We start from the raw sequence: 22425 nt of genomic DNA, 5'->3' as shown, positions 1-22425 counted from the left end.
CACAAATGATAGCGTTAGAGAGCTGAAGCTAATGGCAAAGAGTCTCATAGGATACTGTTTTCTCCTTTATTCTTTTCCCTATCAAAATTTACTCAGCAGATTCCCCTTTTACTCCCTCTTCTCTAAGAGGGGCTGAAGATTTACATACAAGGAGACATGCAAGGCTGGGTGGCACAGGAATGCCAGAGACTGGTACTATTAAGGCATTAGGAAGAGACAGCAAGAGGACCTTCAACTGAACACAAGCCACAAGGAGATATCCTCCACATTTTGTTAAGATAACGAAAACAACTTGTATCAATACATTTTTCACAATGCTTTGTCATGGAAAAAAATAAAGAAAGAAAAAAGAGAAGAAAGGAAAAGAAATATCAGGACCTTTTATTTGGTTGCTGACTTATTGTATAAACACTCAGGTCATCTAAGCCACTTATGAGACAGCCAAGCTAAACATGGGATAGCCAGCATCTTACAAGTGCCCAGAGCAATAGTAGAAGCTTTTGAAGAGTAGCAGGCAATTTTGTCTTTCTTTTTTTCTTTAAAATGAGACATCTAGGACTAAAATTAGAGAACACTTCATTCATTTCACAGAGAGACATCTCCTTTCTTCTTAAAAACCGTATTTTCTCTTGGAAATATTAAGCTTTTCTTCCTACCTATCACAGAGTTCCCTAGAAGAAAAAAAAATACCCTTGAATTAACCTTAAATTATTCCTTTTGTTAAAGACAAAGCAGCTTTACAACAGAATAGCATTCCTTACAGCAGTTAGGTTGGTGAGGTTTCACATCTGTAATTATGATTAGGCATTGCTTATATTGTAACCACAATCAATAAAGAAGAATTTTCAAGCCTGTTACTTTTCATACACATATTGAAGAACTGAACACTGCCATGCCATTTCCCAAAGGGAAGAGAAAATACTATTACACTGTCTCAGACAAAATAGCAAAGAATCACTCCCAGGTCAAAAGACGTCAACACAGCAATAAATCTGAAAAATTGTTTCCTTGGCAGTTGGGAGGAAAAAGGAGGAAAGACTCAAGTTTACAACTGAAAGAGAGGTTCCACAGTATTACATGTAAGACATTCCTGAGCTACAAATAAACATCTGCTGACTACTGCTGGATCATAAGCTTCTGCAAGCCATTGCCCATGAAGTACAAGTATAGGATTCACACAGATTACTTTGATATATCTGTCCAATTCAGGACTTGCATAAAGCCCCCTGTAAATTTTCTATCTTTCCCAATAGTTAAGTGCTGCCTGAGGTGCCAGATCCATTAAGTCTAACATCACGATGGTGAGATACGTGTTCACATCTCCAGCATCTCCAAGAGCTGAGCCACCACGGAGCAGAGCTACAAAGACAACCTCCCTTGTGTCTCAGGGAAGGTAGCAGCTGGGCAAACAACTTCAAGTTACACCTTGAAGTATTTCTGAAGGTGTTTATAAATGCTTGCCTGTTCAGTGACAGACAAATGGGTTTAATGGGTCCTCCTCTATGTTTACTTTGAGATTCAGATAAGTACTTCACCATTAAGATCTAACTGCTCCATGGAGTAAACACTTCTTTCCCATCAAAAGCATAAATCATCCTCTTCGAGTGAGCTCTAGATGGTCCACTGCAGATGTGTTGTGCCTGGAACACTGGACTGCAAGTGCAGAGAAGCTAGCATACAGGAAAACTGGTAGTTGCATGGCTGTGTAAAATAGTAATAAATGCTACTACATATTTTCAAATGCCTATAGGCTGGTAAGGTAAACACTCCATCAAACAAAACAGAGATTCAGAGAAACTCCAAGACTCTGTAAATCACAGATTATAATTCTTCAGTTTACTCCTAAATTAGTGGGAAGTGCTTAGTGTAGACCATGCACAAACTTAATCCATCTGTTCCTTTTGGATCAGCTGCTCATGAAGCCACAAGCAGCTCCACAATGTGATGCCTCACCAGCCTGCATCCAGCCACCAGCAGCATCTCACATGGCAAGTGGTCAAGATTTGCAGACTTCTAGTCTTGCACTTTCCATGTAAATGGTATTAAAGATAAAAGGCACTGTGTTAGAAGCATATCAAATTCACTGCATATTCGTGAGTAAATGGTAAAAAGCAAACATAATAAGCTAATTGTGTGGTGAAGCACAGGATCAGGTTGCTCAGAGATGTGGTGGATAGCCCATCCTTGGAGATACTCAAGGTCAGGCTGGATGGGGCTCAGAGCAACCTGACCTAGGTGTAGGTGTCCCTGTTCATTGCTGAGGAGTTAGACTGGATGGACTGTAGGGGTCCCTTCCAACTCAAACATGATTCTATGAATCTAATCAGGATTGAACCCTAGGGATTTACTCCTTCACAGGAAGAAATCTCTATTGATGGAAAGCCAGTAGAACCAGGCACCAGGTGCTCCCCAGTCCCACATCACTGCTGCAGACACAGAGAGGTGATGGATGGCAGAACTGAACTGTGTCCCTTGTGCCATCAGCATGGTCTCCTTTAGGTCAACAGCAAAAATCAGGATGGGTTGCATAATCTATCTTCTGTGGCCAAACAGGAGAGCACTAGAGAGCTACAACTCCTTTTTGCACTGCTGCAAAAAGTTAGGTATCTGAAAATACACAGGATGGTCTGAAAAATACAAACATTTGGTAAGGCAAAGGGAAGTGCCCGGCTTCAAAGTTAGCTCTGGCACTGAGCTTAATTTACTTGCTCCTACAAAAAGGGACTGTAATTTCTGTAGTCATTGCATTTTATCAGGAGTTGTATTCTTTCATCTCATCAGAAAAAAAACAACCAAACAGAAAAAAAAAAACAAGCATCTTCAGTAGTGCCAGCTGCTTGAATGCCAGGCTTAGCAAATCACTGTCTTCCTAAAATAGCTTGATTTTTCTTTAGTGATCATCTAGCTCTGGTAAAATCATATGCAGTTACTACTGACTAGAATCAAGCAAATTCTATACTTCACAGATAGTCCAAAGCCATGGAGACCTCCAATGCCATTTTGACCACTTCTGCTGACTGCCTATTAACCATTTGACATGCTGGTTCCATTTCTGTCATTCGGTGGCAGAACCAAGAAGTACTCTGCAGTTCAACAGCTACAGTACCTAAGCAGGAGCTGGTGCAAAAGTGAACAGAAACCAGTCAGAAACAGATCCAAAGCCTCTGGAACCATCACTGGCTCCCTAATCATGGATTAGCTGAAGAGAAATCCTTGTCACATATCTCAGACTATTCTGATGAGACTGGTGACTTTTGGTTTTCAGGAAGAAGCAAGTCCTGGTCTTTTTCAGTAAGTAAAACAAAGCCCCTTTGTCGGGAATGCTGAAAAGTACCTAAAAATTCCATTTACATCAGAGGAAACTGCGGATACTCAGCAGCTCTGGAGATCAGGCTCTCAGCTATGTAATAAAAGCAGAAAGTAGTCCTTTCCTCATCCCATAACCCACAGTAGGGCACAAAATTGTCTTCTATGGATATTTTGATATTATAGTAAAATTTTGATATTAACTATTTCTTTTTTCCCCATTCACCTCAGCTACCCATCCATTCAGATGTATGTTTACAGTCTTTCTTACCCAAACTGCTAAAATTCCCTGAAGAAATAAGCTCATTTTCTCAGTCCCTAATCTGTGCAGCCCCTAATTCCATTTCATGAGCTGATTTGAGCAGGATACAGGAGCACACATCTTTAAAACAGAAGTGGAACATTCCAAAAGGAAATGGGAAAGTCAACAAATTGCTCCAGGAACTACAAAAATGCTTTTGACCTTGTGTTGTTTTTTCCTCTCTCTTTTATTCTGTGACTGCAATCTGCTTCACTACATGGAAAAAAAGAAAAAGGTAAAATCCAAAGATATGCACATTGCTTGTGATATGTACAAGCATAATCACTGCAAAATAAAATGCTTGTGGCGGGTTTGCCCTTGAGAGGTAACGCTGAACAAGAAGATCCAAATAAAATCACACAATATTCTGGCTCCATAATGTTTGACCAGATCAACTAGGAGCAATGAGTGCTATTATCAGCCCCACCTTTGTATTTCTTGGTACTCATTCCATTCTCCCTTTCCTTCTCAACCCTCATATAGTGCCACTCTAAAACCTTTCAGCTCTGAGTGGGCCTTGAAATACTAACTGAAACCAGGAGAAGAAAATGGTAGCAAACAAAAAGACCATTTCTGAAAATACAGTAATTCATGCTAATAAGCTGAACATGGCAGAACTAATCACCCCTACACAACGTATCTACCTAGCATGACAAAGCCCTGCGGGAGTTAAGAGCCCATTTGGTGAGATGCTGAGCATCTTCATGGTGAGCAAAATGAGAGCTGCCTCAGCTATGGCTGTACTTAATCACAGTACCCCGCTCCAAACCTTTCATTTCAACCATCTACCAAGAAGAAAAATCTGATACAAAAGCTATTTTGGCAGTTCCCACGTTTGCTTTTTTAATGCAGGACAGCAATAACATACTAACAGATGAAGGTTTCTTTTGCTCAGTTTGTTGGGGAGCACCCTGGTAGGCTTCTGTGTGCCTGCAGCTCCGCTGGGGCTCCGCAGCTGATCTGCTCACAGCATCCTGCAGAGCAGAGGCAGCGCACAAGGCATGCTGAGAGCCAGCACAGGGCTCCCCGTTTCCTGCAGCTCTCGCCAAGCACAGTCTTTCTGGCTTATTACTCTCTCCCTGAAGCAAATATTAACAAGAGTAGCAGCACAGAAAAACCGCGCTGCTAAGGATTAAGAACATCAGTCTTGACCTTCTCTATGTGGAAGGAATTCAAGTGGGCCCTCAGGAAAATGAAAGCAGGATTTATTTTAAATGGACCTTTTATGAAAATGACTGTGGTTTCCAACTCGTCAGATAGACTCAGTCAATAAATAGCCTTATTCACCTTGCAGTGTCTTTGAAGCAGGTATTGTTCTGGGAGTGTTGTGGAATATGAATTTTGCAAGGCGTACCTTCCAACCGTGCTGTTACTACTGCAGAATATTACAAAAGGCGATTGTTCCCCAGAAAGGTCCATAAGCTGTGATTTATTAATGAAATGCCAAATCTGGGAAACCAGGCAAAGGTCTCAGGAGTGCAGGGTAAAGTAAATAGCACGAGAGAATACACATAATGAGCGCTTGCAAAAGCAACAGAAACATGCACACGAGGAGAAGACACAAATGCATTCCCCTCCCTGATGTTATCGAATGTTGACAGCTAAGAAATATTGTCTCTGAGAGGCTCAAGAATATGCTTAGAAGATATTCATACATATAAAGCTCTGGATAAATGATAACAGGATGTCAATTATGGCAAGAATTAAAGTCATAATAATTTGGTATAAAATGCCTTGCCTTGGCTAAGGAGCACTATGCAGAGAAATGTAGAGGCAGCATTACCTTAAAACAAAAATTATCTCTGAGTAAAAAATAACGAACTGTAGCATATAAAATAACAGAATAATAATATATATCTCAGTTGCGTGTAATGAATATAAACCAAAAATCAGCACAACTTCCTGTGCCATACATAGCAATGTCATTACACAGCAGCAAAGCACATTCTTTAGAACAATATGTTCCTACAGGATACTAGAGATTATTTTTCATTATTGATGTGAAACATAAGAAGCACTCCCTCCTAAGATATGAACAAACTGTTGCACATGACTGTTCTGCTGAACAAGGGGAAGGGGTCACCATAAGATACCTCAGTAGCACTGGTCTAATGCAAAATGAGGGCCAAACTGTATGAGGCAAATAAATTGCCCCAGACTGGTTGGGTACATTAGTCACTACTTTGAATGAGTTTTCCAGATCACCTTGGTCAAAATTAGCCCATGAGACACACCTGAGTGCTCCCTCTTTCAGCCCTCCCCATGGCTGAGTGCTGGTACCATATGGAACGTACAATCCAATCCACTGTGTGCTCTGCACATACACTCACAGCCACAACAGGACAAACTGCATTTTAATCACACTGCTAATTAAGCAGCAACCTCAAAATGCCATGCACGGTGGCATTTAAAACATCTGAAGGGTTTTCCTTTCATGCTCATTGACTTATTATGACATGTCAAAGAAATAATTGTCATCCTGACGATATGCCAAAAATTGTCCTCTCTAGTTCACTAGTGCTCACCATTTCTTCCAGTATAGAAAGGCAGTGCTATGGGCCCATGGTTATGTTAGTGGACATTTGATGCATTCCACGGATTATTCCTTTGGCTTTGCAACCAGCTTGCTTGGCAACCAGAACAAGACAGTGGTTCAGCCATTTCAATGACCTTAGCTGGAAAACATACTAATTAGACACAAAGCTGGAAACACACCAACTCCACTCCTTCAGGCTGGGGCTGGCTTTGAAAATGAGCAATAATCAAAATTCATCCTCTTTTTTTCCCCAACTATTTCTCTGGAATATGGGCATTTGCTGTAATGCCTCCTGCTTGGTCACACTGGAGATGACATCAGTGTCCTTTACTCACACAGGAGGTTGCTGCAGTATGTCAAGGAGCAAGCCTTTCCTCTAGTCCATCAGACTTCCTGAAGATTAATTGTCATGTGTGACAGGGACAACTACAGTAAGACATGAGCCCAGCTGTGCACCTAAACACTGAAAAGCAGCAGGTCTTTCTTGGGGAACTGCTCACAGGAGAGCTCTTTCCATTCTCTTTGGCCAACACACAAGAGATTAGCACTATATGAAACAACCCAGTGAATGAAAGTTGTATATAAGGAATTCATAATGAAATTTTTAAAGTGGCTTCCTCATTGTGTAAGAAGGAAATCAACAGTAAAGCACACAAATACAAGGGGAGAGGTTTCTCTCTCCAAACTGTGACAAACTTGATATCTGCCTTCCATTTCTGCTTTTCCAACATAAGAACTCTATCCAATTGAGAAACAGACATATACCAAGCCAAGGACTTATGGGTGGAAATCTTGCATTATTTATTTCCCTTTTTGAGGTATAACAACATTCACAAAGTGAAATGGAACAAGACATCTCCATGCCTTAGATGTCCTTTATCAGCATCCCACATACATGCCAACAGGGTTATTACCCCAGTCACAGAATCAACAACAAATTAGCCCTGTTTAAAATTCAGTGGCAACAAAAGGCAGAAATCCAATACATGCATTCTCTAATTACATTCCATGTAATATATTCTGAGAGTCTCCTGTGAGCTTGTTTTGTGGATACACACACCATCTCTTGCCACTGGAAATTAATTCAGTGTTCACTGCACAAATGTCTTCAGTTCTAATAAAACCACTTCTACTATTTGCATCCTCCATGCCACAAAAAGAGTTCATGCCAATGAGAAAAAAATATGAGGTTTTGTCCTCTCTTGCCCACGCACACCTACAAACTCAAAGAAAAGACACACAAACTATTTCCTTGCTCACTTTAAAACCATTCCTAAGAAAATTGCAAGGTGTTACTTCCAGGTTGGATTTTACAATGAAAAAGGAAAGAAAATGGCTGTTAAGACAGTTCAATGAGTCTGCCCCAGTAAGAAAGAAGGACTTCTTAAACTTTATGAAATGTGAAAAACCAACTGACACATCTCATGCTAACTACAAACTGCAACGGTGCAATGTAGGGGGGCTTGATAGAAGGACAGTCTTCTTGGGTAAGCAATGCTGTAATAGAAGCCACTCTGTTTCAGCTGGAAAGAAGCTTTCTTAAGAGCCTAAATATCATGCACTGTACCTGCAGTTCAAGCATCCTAAACTTTACTGCAGAAGACATTCCCGAGTCTCCCAAGCAATTTATTTCTAGGAAATGTCTCTCATCCTGCTCAGTATTTCACAGTCATGTTTGCACCATCTAACCCCCTAGCTGGGTTGTTATGAGTGTAACTAAAACTAAAGTGGAAAACAGCTTCAGAAATTTAGAATCTTCCTAAAAGCAGAATGTTTCAGATGCTTCTAATTACACCTAGGGGTGGGCGTACCATGTCCCAGTTGACATCCAGGAACCATTAATGGTTCCATGTTCACAGTAATTTTGCTGGGAAACTGGTGAGTTGAGGCTGAAGAATTTTGTCAAGAATATGTGATTATTCTAGTTGTACTTGCATTAAATACAAAACTGCTTCAGATCCAATTCATTCCATGTCTGCAGTTTTCAACAGCAAGCAGAAAAGAACCTACATCATGAATGTCAAGGTGTTCAATAAGTAGATGCCTGGAGAGTGAAATTCACTTTGCTTAAGGAAATGTTAACAGTGGTTAAAACATTAAAATTATCCTTACAAAACAAAACAAAACAAAACAAAACAAAACAAAACAAACAAAAAAAAAAACTTTTAGTTTCAAATCAAATAGTCATATTCAAAAATCCATACAGAATTATTTTGCCTTTATAAAAGGAGTAAAAATGTGATAAAATCTAGACATTTAATGCACAAAGTGTTTTGAAATACTTTGTTTTGGATTTTGACAAAAGACTACCCAAAGGAATTCTGTTGGATTACCATTTTACCCACATAAATGTCTTTGGATGATTCTGAAATATTTTTTCCCAGCAAACTAGTGACATTAATCTTGCACACAGTACCAATTCCAACAACAGGTGAAGAAATAAAAAGCACCTGAAACTTCAAAGAATGTGGGATAAGTTTTTTTCAGAAGTGTTCAGTGCCGGGGTAATGAGAATTTTATCATTAACTTCCCTGGAAACAGGATTAGGTCTAATACAAACACTTCTGGGTATCTCTAGCAGTGAGTAATGAAAGAAGAAGGAATACAAGATGATGTACAACCTGCAGGTAGAAAAAGTGAATACCTAACAGAGTATTTTCCAGTATTTCCCATACAGCACCTGTCAGTGTATAATCTAAATTAATGACACTGCAGTCTCAAACCATTTGGTTCATTTTCTGCTCTTATCAGGAGCACAGAGAAGACTGTTGGAGTAGACTGAAGCATATGTACAACCTGCACATCTTAGCATAATAAAGGTATTAAAAACCTGCTACACCTCTGCTACTTTTTTCCCAAAGAAACTTCCACAACAGAACTGCACAAGGAATAGTTAGAAACTCCCTATACCATACAAAGACACTCTTCTATGCCAGTCCACATCTGATCTCTGGCCCTTCTTGAACCTGCTACACACCCTTACTTTCATTTCTACAATAAAATTAACAGTGGATCTGAAATGCTGGAATTCAAAGTTTGGCTTACCAACTAGATCATTTATGCTAAATAACATTTTCCAGATCATTTCAAACTTCCTATATTCTGTTACTTCGCTGATGGGGAACCTTCTCATCAAGATGTAACCAACATGTGTTTTAAAAGCACAGCTAAGCTACTAGTACAATAATAGATTTCGTTTTCAAATGGCTCTGCAGATATCATCCCCAGTCCTGTTCGCAGCAAGTGGCAAAGAGCCTACCAGCTATGGGGCAGGCTGAAACTTCACTGGGTTTGGATCAGTCACTGTATGCTGGGCCAAGTTTTGTCCTCAAATCAAACCAATTAGAGACTGACACATTCAACTAGACAGATGTGGTATGTTTTTCCATCTCAACCCAATTTCTCTGGGAGGTAAACTGGTGCTTAAAATTTCAGCTGAAGCTTAGGAAACAAAAGGTTTTAAACAAAATGCTGAATTGCATCACTTTCTGTGCTACCTTGAACGCAGCTAGGCAGTGAAGGCTAAGTAACACCAGCACCAGCACCAGGAAGACAGTGGCCAAGTTCCTCACATCCCAGACAGACTCGACCAGAGGGATACTGCCGACTTGCCAGTCATAGCACAGGGTAATGGGTGCCAGCAGAAGCCACGCGTTGAAGGCCAGGAGGTATGAGTAAGTCAGAAACCTGCAAAAGAAAAAAGGTAACATAATACACGGGATGACCACCAAAACCATGAAATAATTTTCTTATACCAAAAACACAACTGAATTCATGCTGATTGAGACTTTGGTATTTACTACTTACTAGAAGGAAGCAAATAAGATAGCTATGCACACATAGGTAACACCATACCTCTCTGATAATAAAGACATGCTAACATAAGTGTGAGGAACTTTAACAGATGATTAAGATCAATAATACAGGATAATCAGCCAATCCCATCTGAGCTTATTAAGGTGGGGGACAGCCATAAAGGTGAGAAGTAGGGAGCCTTTTAAATTGTTGTAATCTTTATTAATTGATATTCTCAATACAGAGAAAACTAACAGAGAATGGAAATAAGGAACAACACTACACTAGGGTAAGTACACAGGACTTTCAGAAGGCTGAACAAGAACAGCACGCGTGCAGTCAGGTTAAAGAAAAAAATTAAAAACCAAAAGATAAAGCATCCCCTCTCTCCAGTCTTCTGCTTGGTCACTACTTGCTCCCAGAAGTCTCTCCCCAAACCACACGTACAGAATTTCAACTATGTATGTACACAAAAGGCTGGAGCTTATTCCCGGAATCACAGTGTCTAGCAAGCAGAAATGCAAGAGCCTTCCTTAGTATGCAAATGAAAAAGTTCACATTGTGCAAAGCACAAAAAAAAAAAAAAAAAAAAAGGAAATACTGAAAAGAAATTAATGAACAAACAAATAAATAAATAAATAGATCCTGCATGGGATTTCTTCCATCTGAGCCTGCTTTGGCTGTTGTTATCACACCCAGTTGCCATGGTACCTTAGCAGGTTTATTAAACTGATAACAAAGGATCCCCAAGAGATGTAGAGTCATGCAAACAGAATTGTTCCATTTGCCACTTACAAGGCTGCCTCTTTGGGGTCAAAATGCAGCCTTTCCAACAGCATTATACTGTATTTGCTGCAGAAGGGGTAAGATATTGAATCAGAATGTGACTTCAGGGAATTGGGATGGAATTTCTCAGGTGGGTGGTGGGCCATGGTATGGGGATGGAACAGGCTTACATTTTTGCAGAAGCATTTTCATATAACTAACAGTTAGGATACCAGTTTACCTTCTCATCTAAGAAATGAACGTATTCAGCAGCACAGTAACCCAAAAGCAAGGGGGTTTCAATAGCTGAAATAAAGTTTAATTGTAAAAAATGGAAAATGCTCATGCCCATTTCCACCCAGATCTTTCTAAGTTCACAATTCTGATGGAAAATGACATATTCCTACATTTTTAAAGGTTTTCAATAGCTCAGCACACTTCTTTTCCATTCCTGCATTTTCCTCCCTGAGGTAATAAACAAGGAAAAAAGCGAGACAAAACTCATTTTCTCTCTTAACAGAACTAGCGATTAAAAGGACGGTTTCTATTTAAGAAAGCATTTCTCAAAAAAGCAATGTAATTCTACTCAAACTCTGCTTTAAATTTTGACTGTTCGCTATCTCTAAAGAAACAAATATGTCCTTTTACTTATTTATTTATTTATTTTTAAGTCCCCAAGCCAATCCTTTCTGGTCTGCATTACTGAGAAACCCAGCAACTCAAAGCCTGATGTAGCTTAATCACACTTAGGTGCTCTCAGAGAAGTTATACATGGTGTGCCCAAACCTTTGCTTGGATGGAAAATCCAGCAGGATTCTGCATCAACCTTAATAAAATGACAGTCCAGAAAAGGCTGCCAACATCTATTTACAGCTACTTAAAAGCCAAACTAAGATCCACTGTATATCCATTTACATCAATCTGAACAATGTCACGGCATATAATATTTTTACAAGTGTGTATTTTAGGATTTTCAGAAGCACTGAGTTAGGTTTCTATTTGATGCCTATGGAAAGGCAAGTTTTTGGAGCATGTGTCCTTTTATGCTCTGCATGTTAGCACTTTCAGTAATCATTATGATGGCCATGGAAGTTGTTTAACAAGTCACAATACACACCAGAAATCTTCTCTTGCTTTCTCAGAGCACGTTTCCATACAGTGAGGTGGACTGAATGCTGGCTGAATGGCCAGATAACAGGGTAGGGCTCAGTGGTGCAAAGTCTTGTTGGGATCTAATAACAAGCAGAGTGCCTCAGGGGTCAATACTGGGCTCAGTCCCATTTAAATTCTTCAGTAACTATCTGGACAGTGGGGTAGAGTGCACTCTCAAGAAATCTGCTGATGACACAAAACCGGAGGGAGTGTCAGACTCACCCAAAAGCTACACAGCCATCCAGAGGGACCCTGATAGTCGGGATGACAAAAAACCTCGTGAAGTTCAGCAAGAAATTCTAAGTCCTGCACCTGGGGAGGAACAGCCCTAGGACATGCTGGGTGCAACCCAGATGGAAAACAGCTCTGCAGAGAGGATCTGGGGGTTTAACACCAAGTTGAACAAGAACTAGCAATGTGCTCCTGCTGCTTAGAAGACTAATGGTATTCTTGGTTGCATTAGGCAAAGTACCACCAGCAGGTCAAGAGCAGTTCCTTCCCATCTGCTCAACAGTTGTGAGGCCATGTCTGGAGTATTGAATCTGGTTCTGGGCGTTCCAGTGTAAGAGAGAAGTGGACAAACTCAAAAGAGTCCAGTGGAGGGCCATGAGGATTACAAAGGGCCTGGAGCACCTCTCCCATGATGGGAGGCTAAGAGCTGGGACTATTCAACCTGGAGGACAGGAGGCCCAAGGGGGCCTCATAGTGTCTATAAAGATGTGAAGGCTGGGGGCAAGGAGGACCAAGCCAGGTTGTTTTCAGTAGTACTCAGTACCAGGACAAGAGGCAGTGAGCACTAACTGGAGGTTCCTCCCAAACAGCAGGCAGCATTTCTGTGTTGTGTGAGTGATGGAGCACAGGCACAGGTTGCCCAGAGAAGTTGTGGAGTCTCCTCCCTGGAGATCTCCAAAGGTCACCTGGACATGAATGAGCCTAGGCAACCTGTTCCTCTTTGTATAAGGAGGAGTCTCGGACCATATAACCTCCAGAGGTCCCTTCCAACCTCAGCCATTCTGTGATTCCAGGCAGGAAGAAATGAGAAGGTATTTTGGACCCTTGCAAATGACAGCATTTCACATAAGGGCAGACCAGTCATTTTTCTGCATCTTTACTGATTGGACAGGAGCTGATAAATTGTTATGCAGCATAGAAGAAATAAACAGTTTTGCTGCCACAACAAATCAAGTCATTTAGCAGATTTTAAAAGGAATTCAGGATAGCCAGATCAGTGAGTATTAAAGCATTTCTGATGGAAGGTTAGGTCAAACTGCCATGGGAGATGAGAAGAAGACTCCAGGACAAGCACTGACCAGCGTAGGTTTGTAACCAAATCTCTTTCCCTGTGCCTGCAGTATTTTCATCCTCCTCAGAAGCCATGTGCGCAGCTCACAGCCAGAGGTAGCTCCCAAAGGAGATGGACAACTGCCCTGTTCCATTACAGCAATAATTAGCATCTTAAATATGCTCTGCCAATAGCGGTGAACTATTTTAAAGCTTGTGACAGTCATTACTGTCTATGCACAGCCAACTGGTTCGCATCTCCAGACATTCTACTGAGAACCCTTGGCTAGCTCTCTTGACTGCCAAGCCTGAACGCTCTCTCTGAACTTGTATGTGCCAAAAGCAGACATGGAAAGCAAGTCCCAAGAGGATGCTGAGCAACTTTAGCATGACTTCTTAAGCTGCAAGAAAGCCTCGAGTATAAAAGTCTGGATATGCTTTCAGCTTTGGTAACCCATCCTCAAACGTGATTGATGGCTGCATAAAATAAAGCTGTAGAAATGATCGCTATTCTAGGTACTAGAAATAGAAAAATAACAAGATGCTAATAATAGATACTGACAATTCTGTGCTGCTTTTACTTATGGATCTCTAAAGCACATGATATTTCTCTACATCCACTTGTCTCTCACAAAGCTAACTAGGGAGAAATCTAAATGCGGGAGAAATGTTTGAAGAACATTCTCTCCAAAGCTGAAACTGCAAGGAGAGAATTTGCAAATTTTGAAGACTTGAAGATTCATGGGATGATTTCAGAAGCTAATTATGTTTCAGCAGCCTACCTGCAAATGGTAACAGAAGTATTTCCTTTTAATTAGTTGACTAAGTGAATTACCTTTTAAATTAATGATCTTCTCTATATTGCTTTTCATGTCTCCTAGAATTCCAGGGGAGAAAAATCCCTGCTATAACATCTACCTATCTATCAGCTAATCCCAGACAAGACAGAGTATTACCAGTGATTGGTAGAATCTGCCTCTTAATTGTCAACCAGTTTTCCTCCAGGCTGGTTAACAGCATTTGCATTACAGCAGAGACATTTCTTATTTGCAAATTGAACACGGAAATTCAAGTTTCAGTAGACATTCAACGTATCTTTTTCCTTCTCAGAATCTCTGGCATATACAGAAAACCACAAGTTCTCCTGTAGGTAGCAGGTGTTGTCATGGCAATCCAGTTTGTTTAGCTTTAATTTTTTTAATTTAAATGTACTGTTGCATGTTTTATTTAAGATAAATACAGGATGACTCGTATCAAGAACCTGTAGCAGAAAACCACCATCTCAACTGATTGCTTTTGCTGCAAAAATGAAATAAAGAGCACTACTTGAAGTCATAAATAATACAAGATAAAAATAGTTGAGGTATTGTCTGTTACTGTTTGCTGTAACAGAGACTAACAAGCTTGGAAAGGCTCTAGTTTCAGCTCTGTCAAACTGGAAGACTAGTTAAACACACATACACAAATAAAAGAGAGATTTATAGAAATCTATGAGAAGCTTCATCTGTTATCTGATTTTGGAACGTTTTAAGCCTTTTTTTCCCTCAGTTCCCAGGGACTGATCTATAGATTTCCTTGCAAATCTGTGCTACATGATGATTGATCACAAGATGCAGACCGTTCCCTGTCAAGGCTGCGTGAGAGTGCAGATGCCAGTGACACTGTTTGCTGTAGGTGCATACAGTGGTGCAACCCACTGCCTTGCCCATTCTGGGACACGACATCATGTTCCAGATGAGTAACAGGGGCCCACCTTACTCCCAAAGACCCAAGCAGGGTACACACTCACAAACAGAAGTTTTTACTGCACTGGTAATTTTAGTGAGGCAAAGGCAAGAGAAAATATTCTCCTGGTTAGGAACAAGAGGGACCTACCTAGAAAACAGGTGAAGAAGTGCACTAAACTGGTATTTGGGAAAATGAGGAGTTGTATGAAGAAGAGGGGATCTCAAACAGAAGCAGGAAGAAGATTGCTGTCCTTTCAGGAATCCCTGATGTTGTTAATGATATTCTTCTAAAGAAAGCCTGTGCATTGCCAGGTACACAGGGAGGTTTCAGCTCAAGTAAGGGTGAGAAGAATGCCTTTATTAGGGGAAAGAGCTTCTCACTTGCATTAACAGCTGAACTGACTTTACCTCCAGGCTCTCATTCTCTACAGAGCCCTAAAGCCAAACGTACTTGATGAGCCACTTCTCATTAATGTCCTCCTAGGACACATGGCTGCAATTATAACCAGGTGGTATCATTTAGGAGTATTGTCTTAAAACTGTATGTATTTGCACTTCCCCTAGGGAGCTGCCAGTCCAATCATACTTTCCCACATGAGTTTGTTTTCCTGATCTGTACATTGTTAGCCTAAACATTTTCTTTTTATGGACTTAGAAGAAAAATATCACACTGTGCCTATCCAGCACATCCTATGACAGTGGAGTAAGACTACACAAACAACAGACAGACCAATTCCAATTTGACATCCGAATCCAAGCATCAGCTAGACAGAAAATACTGCTAACTGGGAAAACTGCCCGTGCATTCTCCTTCATCAAAACTCTCACATCTAAGGGAAAAGAGCTGCCAGTCAGGAGAGGATGGGAGCAGAAAAGTACTGACAGACTGCTGCAGCCTGAAGAAGAACAAGGTAACTTTTCTGGAAGGAGGGGTGGTATGCAGCAGGGGCACATGGGGGAAGGCAGATTATATTGTTCACTGCCTGAAGAGCTCTGATCCAGTCTCAGGTTGTTTCAAACTCTTTGGCTGAATCTGAAAAATGTTAAATTCTTCAAAAGGAAATACTTTCAAAGAGCTTGCACATATCCCTTAGAACCTGAGCCTGCTGTGAGAGTCAGAGTACTGGAAAACCTGGGACAGATCTCATGATCTCATTCGATTTTTCCTCTCCAAGCACAAAACATGTTTTTGCCTACACGAGTTGATGGCCTCTGCTTCAGCTGCACTCCCTTCTTCCCAAACACCAGCTTCCAGTAGGGAGGAGATTGTGGTGGAACTGGAGCATGAGGGAGTGCCATGGCCCACTATGATGCCTCTCCAGCTGACTTTTAGAGCAGCACTATCTACACCTGGCTTTGTTCCTTAAATCAAGAAAACTAAGAGAAATGATGAAATCTTTCACATGGCTCTGAGAAGGCTGGTTCCTCTCAGAATATAATGCTACTGTAGGTTGTCATTCACTTTGTAACATCATCTTCTAGATAGATGTCAACTTCTAGCTGTAGATGCCCCTGTCCAATGCAGGGGAGTTGGATTAAATGGCCTTAAAAGATCCCCTGGAACTCAAACATTTCTGTAGTTCAATTCTATGATTCTCTTTTTTGTTTAGCTGCAGGCCCTGAATTCTGGGTGCCTATCAATATTGCATGTATTATGCTGAAGATGTTAAGTACCTTTGGGCACACAGAAGAAAGCCCTGACAAAACAGGCAGACCTTTTCCACTCAGGAAGCATGTGAAAACCTGGCTAATTAAAGGCTGATACATTGCAGGGGTCTGTTTTAATGCCAGCTCCTAGCCCCAGGTTAGTGCAAATTGCATACCAGAGGAGTTGCTACACTTTATTGCCTTGGCAGAATGGCTGGCACCCAGACCTGCATCCCCAGCACAGGTCTGCTGCATGTCTCTCTGTAGTTCATTCCTGCGGATGTTACAGCTGCGATGATTACACGCCTTGCTCAGAAAACAGTCACAGGCCTGTATGTAAAGGAGTATGTGCCAGTTTTTATGTATTTCTTCAGCTTTCTATGGGACTGAATTCTCATTTATCTGTTTAAAATACCAAAGAAATGCATAAAGCTAGCTTACAGAGTTCAACCACAGGACAATGCTATCTCAAGGCAGAAATGCATTAACTATTTAATGCAACAACACAAACAAGCCTACTTTATGACCACAGTGAGCAGCCAAGGAACATCACAAGGCAAATGCCAGAAGCTGTTAAAATAACTTGACTCCCAGAGATATAGTTTGAAAGAAACACATTTACTTAGTCTGAAATTACTAGCAGGATTTAGTATTTCACACACCTTAAGACATGCTGTACAATGGACGTTTTTCCTTGTCTTACCATGGTGTTAGTAATACAATCTGTTTATTCAGAGGCCTCCTACTTCTTTCCTCCTCAAGAATAGCAGAATAAAGAGACGTGCTAAATGTCTGAAGCATGACAGCTCACCACTCAGTGCCCTGCTAGCACTCTAAATGCACTTCAGTACACTGTTTGCACAAAGCTGGGTAGCTCTCCAAATCTTTCTAATTGCATTCTTTTTCAACTTACAGCTAATTCAAGCAAGAATGGTGGAAGAGATGTATAGAATTGTTTTCAACAGCTTTCCCATAGCAGATTCTGGGATGGCAAGTCTGTGTTCTTTAGATCAGGTCACTTGAGAAGCTACTTCCCTTCTGTAGCAAACAACAGATTGTGTGGACAGGCTGTAATGGCAGCGCTTAGGAGTAACAGGATTCCTAACACCTTCATTTCTACTTCAGCTGAGAGAGGGAGTGATGGACAGATTTTTCTTTGTATCACCTTTGCCAAGCAACATACTGGATGGAGGACAGAAAATGCAGCTTTCATTTATCTCGGTATTTGTCAGTATTACAAAATCCAGTACCTTGCAGCAATGGAAGCATTCAAAGCACTTATTTGAATCCCCATTGGTATGTAATTGTAATGATGGTAATCTAGTGAACATACTGAACAGATTTTTTTTCAAGATTGAAAGCTGTCACTATTTCACACTGTTTCTTCTTTTAAAGGTTGAATCAGTTCTCTGTCTACACTGTTCAAGATTGGAGATAGGTTATCCAGAATATATGGTCATTTTCCAGGGCCAAAATGGACTGCAACAAAGGTCTGTTCAAAACAGGATCCTCTCACCAATAGTGACCAAAAATTAATGCCCAGCAAAACATACAAAAAAAGCACAAGGAGATACTTTTTTCCAATTTCTAGATACCAAGATGTCCCCACGTTAGATGAAGTTTCTGCATATTTAATAGCCTGGTTATCTGTTTTGTATGTGGTTGTATTTTTGTTTTTCCCTAAGACTTGGTGAATCTCTCCTTCAGCCCACATAAGCATTCAGCACACATATTATGTTCTGTGGAAACAGCTCCACATCTCAATTACCTTTTGCAAACTACCTCCTTGGCTTGTTTTGAACCGGTTCTCTTCTTCTCTCAATTTCATATACAGTATTTTCTTCATGCTCACCTACTCTGTATGTCTACACAGACACAGAATCATAGAATCACATAATTATTTGAGTTGGAAGGGAACTTAAAGGCCACCTAATCCACCCCTCTGCAATGAGCAGGGACACCCACAGGTAGATCAGGTTGCTCAGAGCCCCGTCCAGCCTGACCTTGGGTGTCTGCAGGGATGGGGCATCCACCACCTCTCTGGGCAACCTGCTCCAGTGCCTCATCACCCTGACTGTAAAAACTTCTTCCTTATATCCAGTCTAAATCTCCCCTCTTCTAGCTTGAAACCATTTCCCCTTGTCCTGTCACCACAGACCCTGCTAAAGAGTCTGTCTCCTTTGTTATAGACCCCTTTAGATATACTGAAAGACCGCTCTTAGCTCTCTTTGGAGCCTTCTTTTCTACTGAACAGGCTGAACAGCCTCAACTCTCTCAGCCTGTCCTTGAGGGAAAGTGTTCCATCCCTGGGGATCACTTTTGCGGCCCTCCTCTGGATGTGCTCTGACAAGTCCATATCTCTTTTGTAATGAGGACTCCACACCTGGACTCAGTGCTCCAGGTGAGGTCTCACCAGTGCAGAGTAGAAGGGCAGGATCACCTCCCTTGCTCTGCTGGCCCTTCTTTGGATGCAGCCTGAGATGTGGTTGCCCTTCTTCACACCCTCAGTCATATAGTTTATATTACAAGCATTGCAACATCTGGCAAAATCTGACCTCGTTAGCCAATGTTTTTCAAACCCAACCACAGCTTATGCCCATCCCTAATCTTTGCCACCCCCCAATAACCCTTGGCAGCCTTGGGACAAACCCACCTGCACAGCAAAATAGCTGACACAGAAGCCTTGCAAGAGTTAACAATACTCCTTTGGGTTCATCTTATGTCAAGCAAGACCTCAACTCCAGATCTAATTTCATGCATTTCACAATGACTGCCACATATTTCTAAAGTACTGGTTTGTTTGTTTTTTTCCCATTTTTTAATCCATTCGTTGATGTCAGCCTTCCTCCTCGCTCCAAAGATTTGGCAAAGTCTTAAAATAACTAACCTGCTGAATACCATAACATTTACCCTGGCAAGGCATGCACAATAACCACTTTTCCAGCTCAGAACAAATAAAGACTTTTGCTTTCAAATAGAAACTAATGACTGCCTTCAAAACCTCATGTAAGCTTCTCACACCAACTTCTCATAACCTGCTGCTTCAGGTGTCCACAACAGGAGCATGAACTGTTCGGCAACTTCTCCAATGCTGGACCATAACAAAAATTTCTCCTATGTGACAGGACATCCACCAGCTGGGCAGGTGACCATGTATATCAACAGCTATCTGGATCCTGAGTACTCACTCTGACTGGTCTTGAAAGCCCCACTTCCACCTGCTTTGCAAAAAATTTGCCACCCTTGCTGTCCAGAAACATACCCTATAGTACCATCCAGACTTTAGGGGATGGTACTATTTCAGCAGAGAAAATTAGAAAGCCATAGAACAGCTGCCAGCTGGGCTTGCTAAAGGAATGAGTTTTCTGCATGGAAAGCATAGGCCTCTGAGTAAATTGGCTAAAATGAGAGTTAGCATCAACCTCAGCAGATGTGGAAGAACCATGCTAACTGCGAGGTTTTAGAATCCCTTCAGAGAAACAGTAATAGTCTTCTTTTGGAAGAGCTTCTATCATGACTTTTCATGATGTGTGGAGCAGACAGGTGTTGCTGGACTGCATGTGAGGCCAGGGAGTAGCTCAGGCAGCAGCTCTCTCATAGTCCTTCAAGAGGCTGTCAAAAAAATCCACAGCGCAGGTGGCAAAAATAGGCACTGTTTTATAACCCAGAAGCTTAGCTTTGGGATTTAAAAACTTTCCCCTGTCATTATAAGATGAAGAGACAAACGGATAAAAGACATCTGCAGCGCAAAATAAGTAATTGGAATCAGCCCAGGACCACTTAAGACATTATGACCCCCACCTTAGCAGAAACATATCAAAAAGGGACAAAACCAAATCCTTCATGCTGTGCTGCACAGTCTGGTATTAATGACCCTGCCAGAAATACTGCAAACAGATCAGAGCTTTCCAAATCAGACAACGTGCCTCCTGGAAGCACTTTTAGCCTTGATGGTAATAGGAGCTGTTGTCACATTATCATAAAGGTCTCCCAAATGAGATCCAGCCTGACTCTGCAGCAGATGCTGAATAAGAATTTCTTGATCTTAACTGGTGGCTCAGCTGAAATTCTGCTGCTGGAATTAAGAGCCACTGAGGTCAGAAAATGACACTGGAGGACTACTCCCATTTCATGTGGAACATCAGGAATTTCCTCCAGAAGCCTCCAAAGCATCTTTCCCCTGTTTAGTAGCAAACCAGAACAATTAGTTATGCATGTGGTCCTGTCTTAAGAGGAAGTCAACTTCCTAGTACCTTCTTGGAGCACTGGTCTGGCTAGGCCTGGAAGGAAGAGCCACATCACAGCAGCCACTGCCCTGATAGTCAGGTCCAGCGGGGCCAGAGGGATGCTGCACCTTAAACTAACAATACGCCAGGTCCCAGGCAAGGAAAAGGTCATTTTTGCCTTTAAGTATATGTTTAAGGATAATAATTAAGTATAATATTTATGTTTAAGTATTTATATATCATTTGAAAAACAGAAATAAAATAACAGAAGTTTGTTAATAAACGTTTTTAATACCCACAGCAGCCCATCCTCTGCTGAAGCTAAAAATGTGCTCTAGAAGAGTAGTACTCTATGCCAGTAGGATCCTGACTTCCACTTTCACAGTCCTGATCAGCCACTCATATTTCACCAACAGGTGTGGCCATGCCCCTCCATACAAACTTCAGCTGACGCCAAAACTGAACGCTTACATCCCACACCTAGGGAGCAGTTTGAATGCTTAAGCCTCAGTCACTGGGCTTCCCAGTCCCATGCTCAGACACTTAAACGACACATTTTGGGTTTTGCATAAAAATAAGCCCAGAGCTTTTAGTAAGAAAGGATGTAACATAATTCCACAGAAACTAGAGCGTGTTTTGGGGTTCTGATTGTTTTCTATTTTAGACAGAGCAATAAGGAGAAGCAATTAAGGCAATAAAACAAGTCTTCTCATTTACCATCTATAATATATTTTAGTGCAAAGAAAAAATCATGTCATGACTACAGTTTTGCAAATTTTTGTTTGATTAATTTTGTTGTACCTCGTCAGCAAATAGGGTGAAAATGAAGCTGGATTGTCCTGTTCTGAAAACATTGGCATGGATCCTCCCATTATCCAGAGACGGAAATACAAAATGAGAATCACCTTCAAAGAAGAACATCTAGGTTAGTAATGTGCTGCTAAATATTTGTTTTGATAGTTCTCTTGGCTCTATGCTGTACTCAGAAGACAGTCAGCTCAGCTGTTTAGGCAAAATTCAATTTGCTCATCCTGTGCAGGTGGCAAAATTCAGCTCTGAGTTACGTTCACCTTCCTGAGTATCTGAGGCTGCTAGGCAGAGGAAGAGTTGTTCAGGGCCTGCATGACGGAGGGGCAAGATGTTTCTAAGACAGTCAAGCCCACTCTGGCTTCCCAGTCCAGTGCAATCCCCAGCCCTATTGCCCCCCACTTCCAGCCCAGCAGCCACCACATCCATGCACACCACAGGCTGCTGCAGTGCAGAGCCCAGCAGCACAAAAACTTGCAGAGTAAGGGAAGAACACTAATCTTCTGGGCATCAGCTAGAGGGCTATGAATATGCATATGTTGAATGTGGCAGCTCTCAGCATATTGCCTGGTCCTCCACACCCCTGGTCACATGTGCATTATTCAAAGGAACCAGCTTATCACAGCTTCCCACAACAAAGGCAGAATTTCAAAGGACAAATTCATCACCCTGTTGTGGCTCAGTCTCAGTGGAGGTTAGCCACTGACCTCTAACTAAATACAGAGGAAAATACAGGGCTCATATCTTAAAAGCTATTATTATTCACTCGTGCTGGCACCGGTCTAAGGACAAACTCCACCTATGTTTTTCATGCTGTGTAATCCTAATCTTCGGAAGGACTTCTGTGGTTTGGCATTTCACCACCTCTCTGGGAACCACTTG

The 22425-nt window shown here is 41.3% G+C and overlaps 1 protein-coding gene across 2 annotated transcripts in view; it reads right to left on the bottom strand.

Annotated features, from left to right (window-relative positions):
* Positions 1–22425, bottom strand: part of TMTC1 (transmembrane O-mannosyltransferase targeting cadherins 1) — a 147584-nt gene that overhangs the window by 63490 nt on the left and 61669 nt on the right. For both annotated transcript variants that reach the window (XM_031589844.2, XM_090144882.1), the window contains exons 7-8: positions 21538–21641; positions 9641–9830 (exon numbers count right to left, since the gene is read on the bottom strand). In XM_031589844.2, the coding sequence (XP_031445704.1) occupies positions 9641–9830; positions 21538–21641 (294 nt within the window). The remainder of the gene's footprint in view (positions 1–9640; positions 9831–21537; positions 21642–22425) is intronic.

The sequence above is a fragment of the Phasianus colchicus genome, chromosome 1 (assembly GCF_987193195.1).
Source record: "Phasianus colchicus chromosome 1, bPhaCol1.hap1.1, whole genome shotgun sequence".
Classification (NCBI taxonomy): domain Eukaryota; kingdom Metazoa; phylum Chordata; class Aves; order Galliformes; family Phasianidae; genus Phasianus; species Phasianus colchicus.
This window is presented reverse-complemented; position numbering and strand designations above follow the sequence as displayed.